We start from the raw sequence: 12,622 nt of genomic DNA, 5'->3' as shown, positions 1-12,622 counted from the left end.
ACGTCGCTCGCTCCTGCATTCTCTCTGGTCGTGCCCTCCGTTTTCCTCTGCTCTCTGCTTCTTTCATTTCTTATTTCTTCTCCCTAAATACTCGCATACGAGGCTCCAAACGGTCCACAGGAAGAGGAACTGGACGCTTATTTTGGTGCAAACGTTGTGAAACCCTTGCCCGTGCGACGCACTCGCAAAGCCCGTGGACAGTGACTGCGGGGACCGCGCGGCTTTCAGGATCGTTTGCACCAGAACAAGCTGGTGCTGAGGCCGGTCCTGGGCGCCCGCCTGTGAGCTGGGGCGGGGCCGGCCTGTCCAAAGTCGCAGCGGGAGCGGCAGGTGTCCCGCCCGTCTGCCGCTCCCACGGCTCCCACGGTGGCGAGCACATGGCGCCCGCCGGCCTCGGTCATCGTGTCACCACGCGGCTGCCCGAGTTTCTCCGCTCTGACCCCAGCCGCGGCCGACATGTGTCCTCGACAGCCCGGTAAGCTAAGTCGGGCACGCGTGTGCTGTGTGCTGTGTGGTGTGTGCCACGTGTGGTCTGATGAGTGATGCCTGTGGCCAAGCACGCGTGTGCTGTGTGACGTGACATGTGTGATCTGCGTTGTATGAGATGCGTGAGCGTCTCCCCTCTCCCTTGGGCGCCTCCCCTGATTCTGGCCCCTCCCCCATGGGTGTTCCCCTCCCCCAGTTCTGGCCCCTCCCCATGGGTGTCCCCTCCCCCCAGTTCTGGCCCCTCCCCCTGGGTGTTCCCCTCCATTCTGGCCCCTCCCCCTGGGTGTTCCCCTCCATTCTGGCCCCTCCCCCATGGGTGCCCCCCCGTTCTGGCCCCTCCCCCATGGGTGCCCCCCGTTCTGGCCCCTCCCCCTGGGTGTTGCCCTCGGTTCCTGAGGAATGTTTGCGGTCTGGAATCTCCCTCCCTCCCGGGTCCAGCCTGCTCCTGGGTATTTGGGTCCGGTGGGTGGCTGGGGCTCAGGTGGACGAGGCTTCCTCCGGGCCTCAGCCCTCGGCTCCCCCTCCTCCTGCAGTTTCCCGGATGGACGGCTGCACCCCCTCCCACCAGCCGCCGCTTGCTGGGCGCCCCCACCCGTCTTCTCTTCCACGTTTTGCGCGTCCGCGGGGGTCCCCGACCTCCGTCTCCCAGTGCACCGGATGTGACCCTTCGCTGTTTTCCTAGACTGACTTGGCAGGCAGAGTGGCAGAGGTGGGGGGAGACGGGGAGGGACCCGGGATCGCCTGTGCGGGGCAGGGGCACGGCATCGTGGGGGAGCTGCCCCCCCCCCGTGTTGGGCGTGGGGCCGGGAGCCAGTGCCGGGCGTCGGCAGGCTGCTGAGTGCCCTGCCCGCCCGCGGCAGCTGCGGTGCCCGGCGCCATGGTCTCACGGGAGCACGGTGCATTTTGCCGTGTACCGGCAGGGCCCCTGTGCACCTGCTGTCCCCACGGGGCGGCTCGGTGCCTGCACCCGGTCCACGCCGGCCCGGCTCACAGCCACCCCCAGCAGCACTGCAGGCAGGACGGTTTCTCATCCGTCTGTGCAGCTCCTGCCCACACCCCTGCCCCGCGGGCGCCCCCTGCAGGGGCCCAGGCCCAGCAGACCCCAGCCAGCCTTGTGACAAACAGCGGCTGCCCCCGGCCCACGGTCCCCCAGGGTCCCGGCTCCCAGGAGAAGGGGCAGCGCCGGGCGGTCAAGGGTCCAGGGGAGCCCCTGTCCTCCAGGGGACCGGGCAGTGGGCGGGTCCCGCCTGCCACAGGGAGAAGGTCACGGCACACGCACACGGGCAGCAGAGCCCCAGGCCTGGCCCGCCTCCGCCTCCTGTCTCTGGCCTGGAGAGCCTGTGGCCCGCCCCCTCCCGCAGGGCACAGGTGTCCCCGGGTCAGGACTGGGTCAGGACTGGGTCAGCCGGGCGGCTGAGTGCGTGGTCGAGGCAAAGCCGGCCTGAGTGGTGGGCAGGGGTCGGCCTGGGTCCCAGGAGGGGCGTGGGGGCGCCTTGCTCAGAGCACGGTGCTCAGGGCCGGAGCCTCTCACCCTGGCCGTGGAGACGGAGCCAATGGGGAGACCCCGGGTCAGCAGGACGGGGAGGGGGGAGGCCAGTGGAGTGGCCACACGATGACCGAGTGCCCCATGGGCAGTCTGACAAGTGGCCCAAGTCCCTGTCCCAGGTGGTCACGAGCAGATGTCCGGAGAGCACCGACCCGGCCCTGGGCCTCCCGGGGGTGGGCTGAGCAGTGGCCCGAGAGCCAGGCCCCCTGGGGGCTGGCACTGAGCCCGGTTAGCCAGAGCCCGTGGGGGTGGACGGGGAGGACTCGGGGGGGGCATCGGGAGGACTGGGGCGGGCCTCACTCCCCAGGATGAAGACGTGGGCACAGGCAGGCCACGTGAGCACGGCCACAGCCACGGAAGCCGGGAGGGCGGGAGGGGTCGTCCCTGGTGCCGTGGGGAGCTGGCCCTGCTGCCCCTCGTCCTGGGCCAGGCTGCGGGTGGCCCAGCCCAGCACAGACCACTCGGCAGCAGGGAGCGTCCAGGGACCGGGATGGAGCCCGGGGATCCCGCATGGGGTCCCAGAGCCCCCAACACACGGCGTGGGGGCGCCCGCTGCTCCCCGCCCCCCAGGAAGCCCCCGTTTCCGCCACTTCCGCGTCAGCACCCGCGGAGGCCGCCGTGGCTACCGGGGTCCCCAGCTGTCTGGTCTCAGTGCCAGCCTCTGGCCCCAGAACTGCAGGAGAATGAGCGCTGCTGTCTACACTGCCTGCCTGCGGTCCCCTGCTGAGGGCGACTCAGGACCTCGATGCCCTGGGGACACCAGTGGGGTGGGGGGGCAGGGTGGGGGGAGGATCCTCGGGGAACTGAGCCCAAGCCGTCGAACGGGCTGCTTGTCAGGCAATCCAGGGCGGGACGTCCCAGGCACAGGGACCCCTAAGCCGTCTGGATCCCCACGAGGCCGGCCTGGGGTCCCCAGAAGGAGCTTGCGGGCAGCTGAGTGAAGGTGAGGAGGAGGAGGAGGGAGGGGAGGGGGAATAGAAGAGGGAGGGGGAGGGGAGAGGAGGGGAAAAAGAGGAGGAGGAGGAGAGGAAAGAGGACGAGGGGTGGGGAGAGGAGGGAGGGGAGGGGAAGGGAAGAGGAAAGAGGAGGGAGGGGAGGAGGAGAGGAGGGGGAGAAAGGAGGGGGAGGGAGAGGAGGGAGAAGTGAAGAGGGAGGGGAGAAGGGAGGGGGAAGAGAAGGGGGGGAGGGGGCGAGGAGCAGGGAAGGAGGGAGGGGAGGAGGAGAGGAGCAGGAGGGGGAGGGGGAGGGGGCGAGGGGTCCCTCTGAGTGGAAACCCTGGCCTTCCCGCTGGCCCACGTCCTGCCCAGACAGACCGGGGTGGGGGCAGCTGTGTGGGAGCGGTGGCCCAGGGCCCTGAGGGCAGAACGAGCTGTGTGGCCGGGCCGTGGGTGGGAAGGGACCGCGCAGTCCTGTGCGCCGGCCCTGGGGACGGGGCTGAGCCGTATTAGGGCGGCCGTGGGAGTGCCCGGCGCTCCGACGCGGGATGAAGACCCTGCTCCTGACCCTGGGCCTCGGCCTCGCCGCTGCCCTGCAGGCCCGGGAGTCCCTCCCGAGCTCGGCCTCGGGGGAGCAGGCTGTGAGGCTGGGCCGTGTGGGGTGGGGGCGGGAGGAGCTGAGGCAGGGCCCCCATCCACGGAGACCTCTCCCGGGCTGTGGCCGGAGACAGCGGGAAGCTGGGGTCATCAGCATGGGGTGGGGGCTGGGTACCGGGCGTGGCCGGGGTGGACAGCGGTCAGATGGGGCGTGGCAGGGGTGGACGGTGGTCAGATGGGTGTGGCAGGGGTGGACAGCGGTCAGATTGGGCGTGGCCGGGGTGGACGGTGGTCAGATGGGGCGTGGCCAGGGTGGACGTCAGGAGCCTGCACTTCAGATGGCAGGGAGATGGTACGTCAAGGCCCTGGCTGCCCGCACGAGGATCTCCCTGGAGAAGGTGGCCCCCGTGACCATCTCGCTGTCTGGCAATGGCACCGTGTGGGTCTCCTCCACACACGTGTGAGTGTCAGCACCCGCCTGGGCCCGCCCCCACACACCTGGACCAGCACCCGCCTGGGCCCCCCTACCTGTGTCAGCTCCCCCCTGGGCTCCCCCACCCCCCCCACCTGTGTCAGCTCCCCCCTGGGCTCCCACCCCCACACACCTGTGGATGCTGCCGGCCCCACCTGGGGGTCTGCTGGCTCCATGTTGGTCCCCTGATGCCACCCACTCTGTCCCTTGTCAGGCCGGGCTCACACACGCACGCACACACACACGCACACACATGCATGCATACATGCACACATGCACACACACACGCACACGCACCTGCTCCTGCTTCCAGCAAAGACGGGGAGTGCCACAAGGTGGAGACCGCCCTGGAGAGGACGGAGGAGCCGGGCAGATACAGCGTGCGTGAGTCCCGGCGGCTGTGGGCGGCTGTGGGCGGCTGGGGGCGGCTGGGGGCGGCTGTGGGCGGCTGGGGGCGGCTGTGGGCGGCTGTGGGCGGCTGGGGGCGGCTGGGGGCGGCTGGGGGCGGCTGGGGGCGGGCTCCCCGGGCACCTGGGCCAGGTGAGCGCTCGTGAGGTGCTCACTGCCCTGTTGCCCCGCCCTGCGCAGATGGAGGCCTGAGCTCCCTGCGCATCGAGGCCTCGGCCGTGAGGGCCCACCGCGTGCTCTCCTACGAGGGGCGGCTCAGCGGCGCGGTGTTCAGAGTCACCAAGCTCCTGGGTGAGACCCGGCCCCGGGCGCCCGCCTTTCTCTGGCTCCAGCACCTGACCAGGTCTCCCCCCTCCCGCTGCGGGAGCCGGGCGGGCCCGTGGGACTGAACGGGACAGTGCCGCCGCCCCGCGCCTGAGGGGGGTGTCCTGAGGGACCCCCAGGGTTGGGGCAGCACAGGTGCTTCCCAGGGGCTGTGACGGCACCTCTCCTGGGGCACCTCACCTGCAGGCAGGAATCCGGACCCCAACCCTGAGGCCCTGGGGAATTTAAGGAATTCACTGAGCGCCAGGGGCTCCCACGGGAGAGCATCGTCACCCCCGCGCAGGCGGGTAAGGCCGGCCCCGCCCGTGTCTCCCGTGGGCCCTGGGTCAGGGCTGTCCGCGGTGGGGCTGCGTCTGGGCTGCCCGCGGTGGGGCTGGCCCCGCCCGCGTCTCCCGTGGACCCTGCGTCTGGGCTGCCCGCGTCTCCCGTGGACCCTGCGTCTGGGCTGCCCGCGTCTCCCGTGGGCCCTGCGTCTGGGCTGCCCGCTGTGGGGCCGGGCCCACCCGTGTCTCCCGTGGACCCTGGGTCAGGGCTGCCCGCGGTGGGGCTGGGCCCGCCCACATCTCCCGTGGGCCCTGCGTCTGGGCTGCCCGCGTCTCCCGTGGGCCCTGCGTCTGGGCTGCCCGCGGTGGGCTGCGTCTGGGCTGCCCGCGGTGGGGCTGGGCCCGTGTCCCGCGACTTCTCACCAGGGGTCCCCTGCCCCGACAGATAACTGCGTCCCCAGACGGGATGAGGGTGAGCAGCCCTGGAAGTGACGGAGAGCCCTGGGCTCACAGGGGCCTCAGGACCCCCACTCCCACCTCCCAGGAAACCGAAGCTGCAGACGGGAGACCCCACCCCACCTGCCCTGCCCTGGGCCGTTCCCCCTCCAAGCTGCCACTCGCGGGTTCCCCGCCTTCCCTGGCCCCGCCCCCTCCATCCAGCGCCAGGCCCCAGCCCTGCCCGGGCCTCCAGGGAGGCTTCCACTGCCCGCCCAGGGCTCCCCGGGCATCTTCTCTCCAGGCGTCCGTCTCCGGGGCGCTCCGGAGCGCAGGTGCTGGGAGTGGGGGGCCCAGGCAGGGCAGGGTGACCGCCATCCAGCTGGGGCTCCAGGACCCTGGACAGGTGCACCTGTACCAGGTAGCTCCTGTGGGCACGGGGCTTGGCTGTCGGCAGACAGCAGAGGGACCCCCTCCCCCCAGCGCAGGCAGCCCCCCCAGCGCAGGCAGCCCCCACCCCCGTGCAGGCAGCCCCTCCCCCCAGCACAGGCAGCCCCTGCAGCACTGCCCCCCCCCCAGTGCCGCATAAAGAGCTTCAGCAGCCGCGGTGACTGCCGGTGTGTGGCCCTGGGGTCTCAGCCTGGTCCTGGCTCTCTGGGGCGTGGGGTCCTGTGGGTGTCTCCCAGGTCTCTCTGGGTGTGGGGGGGATGGTGAGGGTTACGGGGGGCTCCAGCCCACAGGTGGGAACCGGCAGAGCACCTGTACGGGTGGCAATCACCTGGGCTTCTGGGGCGGGACTGCGGGAGGGGACACTAGCGCGTGGCCCCCGGCCCTCCAGGGAGGACGCAGCGCCGGCCACGGGGCGGCTCAGGGCCGTCCACAGCCAGGGCTCCCGGCGCGGGGCTCGCTCCTGCCAGGCTGCGCCGGCCTCTGCTTTCTGTGAGGCCGCTCCTCCCCAGCCCCCCCGCAGAGGCGCAAGGCTGAACACCTGCAGGGGTGAAGCTGCCCAGCCCACGGGCACTGGCCCTGGGACTCCTGCCCCTGCAGGGGTGAAGCTGCCCAGCTCACAGGCACTGGCCCTGGGACCCCCGTCCCTGCAGGGGTGAAGCTGCCCAGACCACGGGCACCAGCCCTGGACCCCCGCCCCAGCAGGGGTGAAGCTGCCCAGCCCACGGGCACTGGCCCTGGGACCCCGTCCCTGCAGGGGTGAAGCTGCCCAGTCCATGGGCACCGGCCCTGGGACCCCCACCCCAGCAGGGTTTGCCCCGGAGCTGTCCTGGCCCTGAGGGTCCTGCCTGGGGCTCAGGGCCCAGGGCTCGGCCCGGTCCAGCTGCACCCGGAGGCTGGACACCCGGCAGTGGGGAACTGGACTCAAGGCCGGTCCAAGCCCAGGGAGGTGGCCAGGACCAGACGGACTCTGAAAGACGCTGCGAACGGCGGTGCCCGAGGGACAGGCTCCCGGCGAACGGCGGTGCCCGAGGGACAGGCTCCCGGGCGGCCCCTGGGGACCCCAGGCTTTCCTTGGGGCACAGAAGCCACCGTGTCGCCGGAGCCCAGGTGGCCAGCCCGGGCCCTCCAGCCCTGCTCCGGAGAGCACTCTCAGAGGGGAGGGGAGGTCTGGCCCCAGCCCCTCCCCTGCCCCGCAGCCTCCCCTCCTGCTGGGGCGGCCGTGTCCCCGTGTGCACACCCCTCCCGGCCTGGTCAGGAAGGTTCGGGGCTGCGTCTCAGTCAGCGTCCACCGGCAGCAGGGGCCGCGGCCGGCCTGGGGCTCCCTCCCGGGGGCAGCTCGGGCCCTAGGCCGGGAAGGGCACTGAGCCCGCTCCGTCCCACTGGTCCAGCTCTGGCTCCAGGCCACACCTCCCGAGCCGCAGCCTCACCCGCCCCCCTCCTGTCCCTTACCCAATCCCCGCCCCCTAACGTGGGCTCAGCCCGCACCTTCTGGAAAACCCAAGTTCCCTCGGGAAATCCCCTGTGCGGAGCCCCCTCCCCCCAGCACGGAGGCCGCAGCTCAGAGGCACCTGGGGCTCCCCCTCCCCCGCTGAGCTGCCCATCTCTGCCCTGGTGCTGCCGGCCCCACAGAAGCCCCACCCCAGCCCTGCCCAGCCCCGCCTCCTGTTTGTGGGCCGCCCCTCGTGGGCACAGACCCGGGGTCCCTGGCGCTGGCCCGGTCTTCCTGGCTCGCCCGTGCTCAGGTGTGCGCCGGCCACGCCTTCTGCCCGCTGGGTGCCGCCTGGCTCAGCCTCGCTCCGCCACGGCCTGGGCTGCTCATCCCAGCTGTCAAGGGGCGCCCTGGGGCACACACGTGGTCTTTCTGTGGCTTCTCGAGGCCGCCGCCCATCTGGCCAGGGGCCCCTCCGTCTCCGCGGCCTGCAGTGTCCATGCGGGTCCCGCTCACCTCGGGCCAGCCCGCCTGCCGTGCTGTGCTCTGTGCCGGCTAGTGACGGCCGTGGCGGGAGCCGCCGTGGCGGGGGGCAGGGCAGCTTGGCAAACCCCACACGCGCGGGTCCCTGGTGTCCGAGGAGCCGTCGGGGGTGGACAGAACAGCGACCCCGCAGGAGCAGGGGCGGTGCCTCAGGCAGGGGCTCCCGGGCTCTGCCCCAGCTGTGCGGCAGACGCCCCCCACGAGGCCAGGAGGGGGCATTTGGGGGCCACAGAAGGCTCTAGGGCCGGTGGATGTGGGTTCACCTGGCCTCCCACCACAGGGACCCACAGACATGCACACGTGTGCACACATATGTGTACAAGACACACGGACGTGTACACATGCAACAGACACGCATGTGGGCACGAATGCTCGAAAAACATGCAACATGCAGACACGCATGCGCACAGCACACACGCGATGCACATGACTCATGACACGTGTGCACACCGATGCACACAGATGTGTCCATTCTAGGGCCAGGCTGACAGGGAAGACACACGTGTGTCCAGCTGGCGGGGGAACAGGCTGACCCGGCCTGCGCTCTGTGCCCGCGGGTGTGATGTGGGGGCGTTGCTCTGGCTGCAGCCGGAGCCTGGGCGTGGGTCAGGGCCCCAGGCCAGTGGGCAGGGAGCCGGCAGGTGCAGGCTGGGGCCGTGGAGGTGGGGGCGGGGCGAGGAGCACAAGGAACCCTTGTTGTCACCCCAAGCGTCTGCGGCGCAGCCCCTCCCACCCTGACCTCTCCCTGTCAGTCAAGGCGCCTCAGGAGTCCCGCCCCATCTGCCCATGCTGGCTCCGCGCGGTCACAGGGCCTGTGCGGAGGGGAGGGGCTGGGGGTCCTGCTCCAGGGATAAATGGGGCGTGGGCCGCGGGGCGCGCAGAGCAGCGGGCCTGGCCATGCGGCTGCTCCTGCTGGCGGCCGGGCTGGGCCTGCTCTCGGCGCTGGGAGCCCAGCACCCCCCAGCCCGCCAGGAGGAAGTGGTCATTTCTGCCCGCTCTCAGCAGGTGAGCGCGGGGAGGGGGCTCGCCCGGGGAGGGGGCTGCTTCCCTGGCCGGCGCCCGCACAGGGCCGAGCTCGGTCCAGCTGCTGGAGGGGCGGGAGCCCCGCTCGTGTCTGTGGTGACATCGGACACGCCGCGTGGATTCGGGTGCAGGCTTCCGTGGGCAGTGGGGCCCCCGCGGCCCCCACTCCGGGGGATTGTGGGAATCCCACGCCTTGCAGGTGCTGCTCCCTCGGGGTCAGCCCTCGTCCACTGTAAGCAAGAGGCCTGTGGTCTCCGCCTCAAACACGGGGTCACCCGGAGACCCCGGCACGGCGGGGGCAGTGGGCACGCCCGCGGCTCCAGCTCCTCCGGCTGGGCTAACAGGACCTTTGGTGTGGGAGACCCCCGAGGTCAAGGAGAGTGACCCCAGGAGCCCCAGGGTGAGGCAGGGGCTGGCGCAGGGGAGTCGAGTGCTGGTGGCCGGTGGGTCCCCAGGCCCCGGGGTCGCCGCGCACGGCCACGCGTGTGCGTCGCCAGGAGCACCTGCCCTGGACTCAGAGAAGTTTGGCCACGCACACTGCCCCGTCGTGGACGCGTGGATGGCGGGGAGCGACTCCTGCCGCCGGGCCCGGCCCACTGCCCCAGGCTGCGTCTGCCGGGCGGGCGGGCACCCGAGCCGGGCTGCCCGCGTCTCGCCCTCTGCTTTCTGGGTGCGTCTGTCTCCATCCGTGTCCCCTCTCTCCCACCACACCAACCTCCCTCCCGCCCGCCCGCCCGCCCGCCCGGCTTCTCCTGGCCGTCGGTCGTCCGCTCGGTGTTTCCTGCTCCCAGGCGCCTCCCTCTCCGTCCTCGCTTTCTTTTTTAGAGATTTATTTATTCATTTGAGAGGGAGAGAGAGAGGGGGGGGGGAGGGAGGGAGGGAGAGAGAGAGGAGAGGTCTCCCACCCACTGCTTTGTTCCCCAGTGGCCACAATGGGCAGTGCTGGGCCGGTCCAAGGCCAGGAACCCGGAGCTCCATCCGGGTCTCCCACGTGGTGCGGGGGCCCGAGGACCCGGCCCATCACCCCTGCCTCCCCAGGCCACAGCAGGGGCCGGGCTGCGAGTGGGGCGGCCGGGACAGGAGCCGAGGGGCGCCATTGCGGCAGGGCGGCTGCCGGGGCGGCCGCGCACGCGCAGCGTGGTGGCACGGGCTCTGTCCCCAGCTTTTAGGGAGGTGGCACATACACCGATGGGCGGGGACCATCCCCTTCCCCCCGGAAAAGCGGTCTGAGCCGCTGCCGCCCTTCAGCTTCGTGATCAACTACAACGGGAAGCTGGAGTTCCGCATGCGGATCCTGTGAGCGCCGCCCGCCCGGCCCCGCCCCGCCCCGCCCCGCCCCGGCCCGCCCCCGCTCGGCCCCGCCCCGCCCCCGGCCCCGCCCCCGCCCGGCCCCGCCCCGCCCCCGTCCCCGTGCCCGCCCCGCCCGCCCCGCCCCGCCCCCGCCCTGCCCCGCCCCCGCCCCGCCCCGCCCCGCCCCGCCCCGGGGGCTCCTGGGTCTCCCGGGGTGCAGCGCGCCCGGGTGCCCAGCCCCACACCACGGGGCACTGCTGACCCCCGCTCCCGGGGCGGGGGGAGCGGGCAGTCGGGAGCTCCCGCTGGACGACACATGCGCCCGTCCATCCCGGTGCCCGGGTGGGGTCCTCAGGGCCTGTCCTGACAGCCGGCCAGGGAGGGCCTGAGGGCCCAGCGGTCCTGCTGCCCCGGCCCCAGCGCCGGCCCCAAGGCTGCTCTGCCCCCAGGAAGCCCAGCGGGTGCCAGCTGCTGAAACTCCCCTTCGTAGAGTACGACACCGGGCAGTTCAGCACCTGTGAGTGACCGCCGGGCAGCCTCGGCGGGGCGGGGCCCCACTCAGCCAGCTGGCCGGAGTCACCCTGTCTGGCCCCTGGACGGCCGTCCCAGGGCTGGCCTGGCTCTCCCCACCCGCCCCTGCAGGGTGCAGGTGCCCCATCCACACCTGGCTCTCCCCACCCGCCCCTGCAGGGTGCAGGTGCCCCATGTACGCCTGGCTCTCCCCTGTCCGCCCCTGCAGGGTGGAGGCGCCCCATCCACACCTGGCTCTCCCTGCAGGGTGAAGGCGCCCCATCCACACCTGGCTCTCCCCACTCGCCCCTGCAGGGTGGAGGCGCCCCATCCACACCTGGCTCTCCCCACCCGCCCCTGCAGGGTGGAGGCGCCCCATTCACACCTGGCTCTCCCCACCCGCCCCTGCAGGGTGGAGGCACCCCATCTACATCTGGCTGGTCAGCGAGGGCAGCTGCGGCATCGCCTACTTCGAGGACAAGATGAACAACCAGGACATGCAGATGATGATGCTCTTCAGTAGGGGCCCCGCCCACCCCCTTCGTGTGCGCGTGCACGCGTGTGGCTGGTGTGTGCGTGTGCACCTGCCCTGCTCTGCTCTGCACGGTCACAGTGAACCCACGCCCCATCAGGCCCGCAGCCAGCCGGACCCCCACCCGGCGCCTCCCCCTCCCAGCTGGCGGGCGCTTCCTGTCTCTGCAGCCCAGGGCCTGGGGGACCCTGCCGACCTCACGCTTGGTCGTCCTCCTGCCCCACCCTGTCCTTGCCTCCACTGCCCACGCTAAGCACCCTCCCACCTGCCAGACCCCACCCTCCCACCCTGCCCCTCCCACGGTGCCGGCTGGGGCGGGTCCTGGCCCTGGGATGTCCCAGGAGAGTTCAGAGCAGGGCTGGGCCCCCTGCAGATCATGGCCAGCACCTCCCCTCCCCCTTCTCCTCCCCCGTCCCTCCTGGTATCCCCTGCCAAGGCCCACAAACCCAAGGCTGATCTTCCTGGAGGCCCCTGGGGGGCCGTCCACGGGGAGGGGCTGGCAGGGGGCCCCTGGGGGGCTGTCCACGGGTGAGGGCCCTGGTTGGCTGTCCACGGGGAGGGCCCTGGGGGGCTGTCCATGGGTGAGGGCCCTGGGGGGCTGTCCACGGGGAGGAGCTGGCAGGGGGGCCCTGGGGGACTGTCCACGGGGAGGGCAGGCAGGGGGCCCCTGGGGGGCTGTCCACGGGTGAGGGCCCTGGTTGGCTGTCCACGGGGAGGGCCCTGGGGGGCTGTCCATGGGTGAGGGCTGGCAGGGGGCCCTGGGGGGCTGTCCACGGGGAGGGCTGGCAGGGGGCCCTGGGGGGCTGTCCACGGGGAGGGGCTGGCAGGGGGCCCTGGGGGACTGTCCACGGGGAGGGCCCTGGTTGGCTGTCCACGGGGAGGGCCCTGGGGGACTGTCCACGGGGAGGGCTGGCAGGAGGCCCCTGGGGGGCTGTCCACGGGGAGGGCCCTGGGGGGCTGTCCACGGGGAGGGCTGGCAGGGGGCCCTGGGGGGCTGTCCACGGGGAGGGCCCTGGGGGGCTGTCCACGGGGAGGGGCTGGCAGGGGGCCCTGGGGGACTGTCCACGGGGAGGGCTGGCAGGGGGGCCCTGGGGGGCTGTCCATGGGGAGGGCCCTGGGGGGCTGTCCACGGGGAGGGCTGGCAGGGGGCCCTGGGGGGCTGTCCACGGGGAGGGCCCTGGGGGGCTGTCCACGGGGAGGGCTGGCAGGGGGCCCTGGGGGGCTGTCCACGGGGAGGGCCCTGGGGCCCACCCGCCCACGCCCCTCCCCCAGGACACACCCTGGATGAAATCCCCGAGTGCGTGAGGCTCTTCTATGAGTTCGTGGAGAGAAAAGGACTGAACACGAGCGACATCGTCAGGCCCCCTCACGCCGGTAAT

General features: G+C 72.1%; 1 protein-coding gene across 1 annotated transcript; it reads left to right on the top strand.

Moving 5' to 3' along the window:
- Positions 1-3,481: 3,481 nt before the first annotated feature.
- Positions 3,482-6,055, top strand: LOC138846781 (uncharacterized). The gene is made up of 6 exons (XM_089306801.1): positions 3,482-3,608; positions 3,903-4,024; positions 4,350-4,420; positions 4,625-4,735; positions 4,955-5,055; positions 5,477-6,055. The coding sequence occupies exons 1-6, from the start codon at positions 3,516-3,518 to the stop codon at positions 6,053-6,055; spliced, it is 1,077 nt and encodes a 358-aa protein (XP_089162927.1). The 5' UTR covers positions 3,482-3,515.
- The last annotated feature ends 6,567 nt before the right edge of the window (positions 6,056-12,622 follow it).

The sequence above is a fragment of the Oryctolagus cuniculus genome, chromosome 1 (genome assembly GCF_051225735.1).
Source record: "Oryctolagus cuniculus isolate XC-2025 breed Fujian yellow rabbit chromosome 1, ASM5122573v1, whole genome shotgun sequence".
Taxonomy (NCBI): Eukaryota; Metazoa; Chordata; class Mammalia; order Lagomorpha; family Leporidae; genus Oryctolagus; species Oryctolagus cuniculus.
The sequence above is the reverse complement of the archived record's forward strand: the minus strand, read 5'-3'. Positions and strand labels throughout refer to the sequence as shown.

Coding starts and splice junctions, on each gene's coding strand:
- LOC138846781 (XM_089306801.1), top strand. CDS start 3,516: ATGAAGACCCTGCTCCTGACCCTGGGCCTCGGCCTCGCCGCTGCCCTG. Junction 3,609..3,902: donor CGGCCTCGGGGGAGCAGGCT/GTGAGGCTGGGC, acceptor CCTGCACTTCAG/ATGGCAGGGAGATGGTACGT. Junction 5,056..5,476: donor CGTCACCCCCGCGCAGGCGG/GTAAGGCCGGCC, acceptor CTGCCCCGACAG/ATAACTGCGTCCCCAGACGG.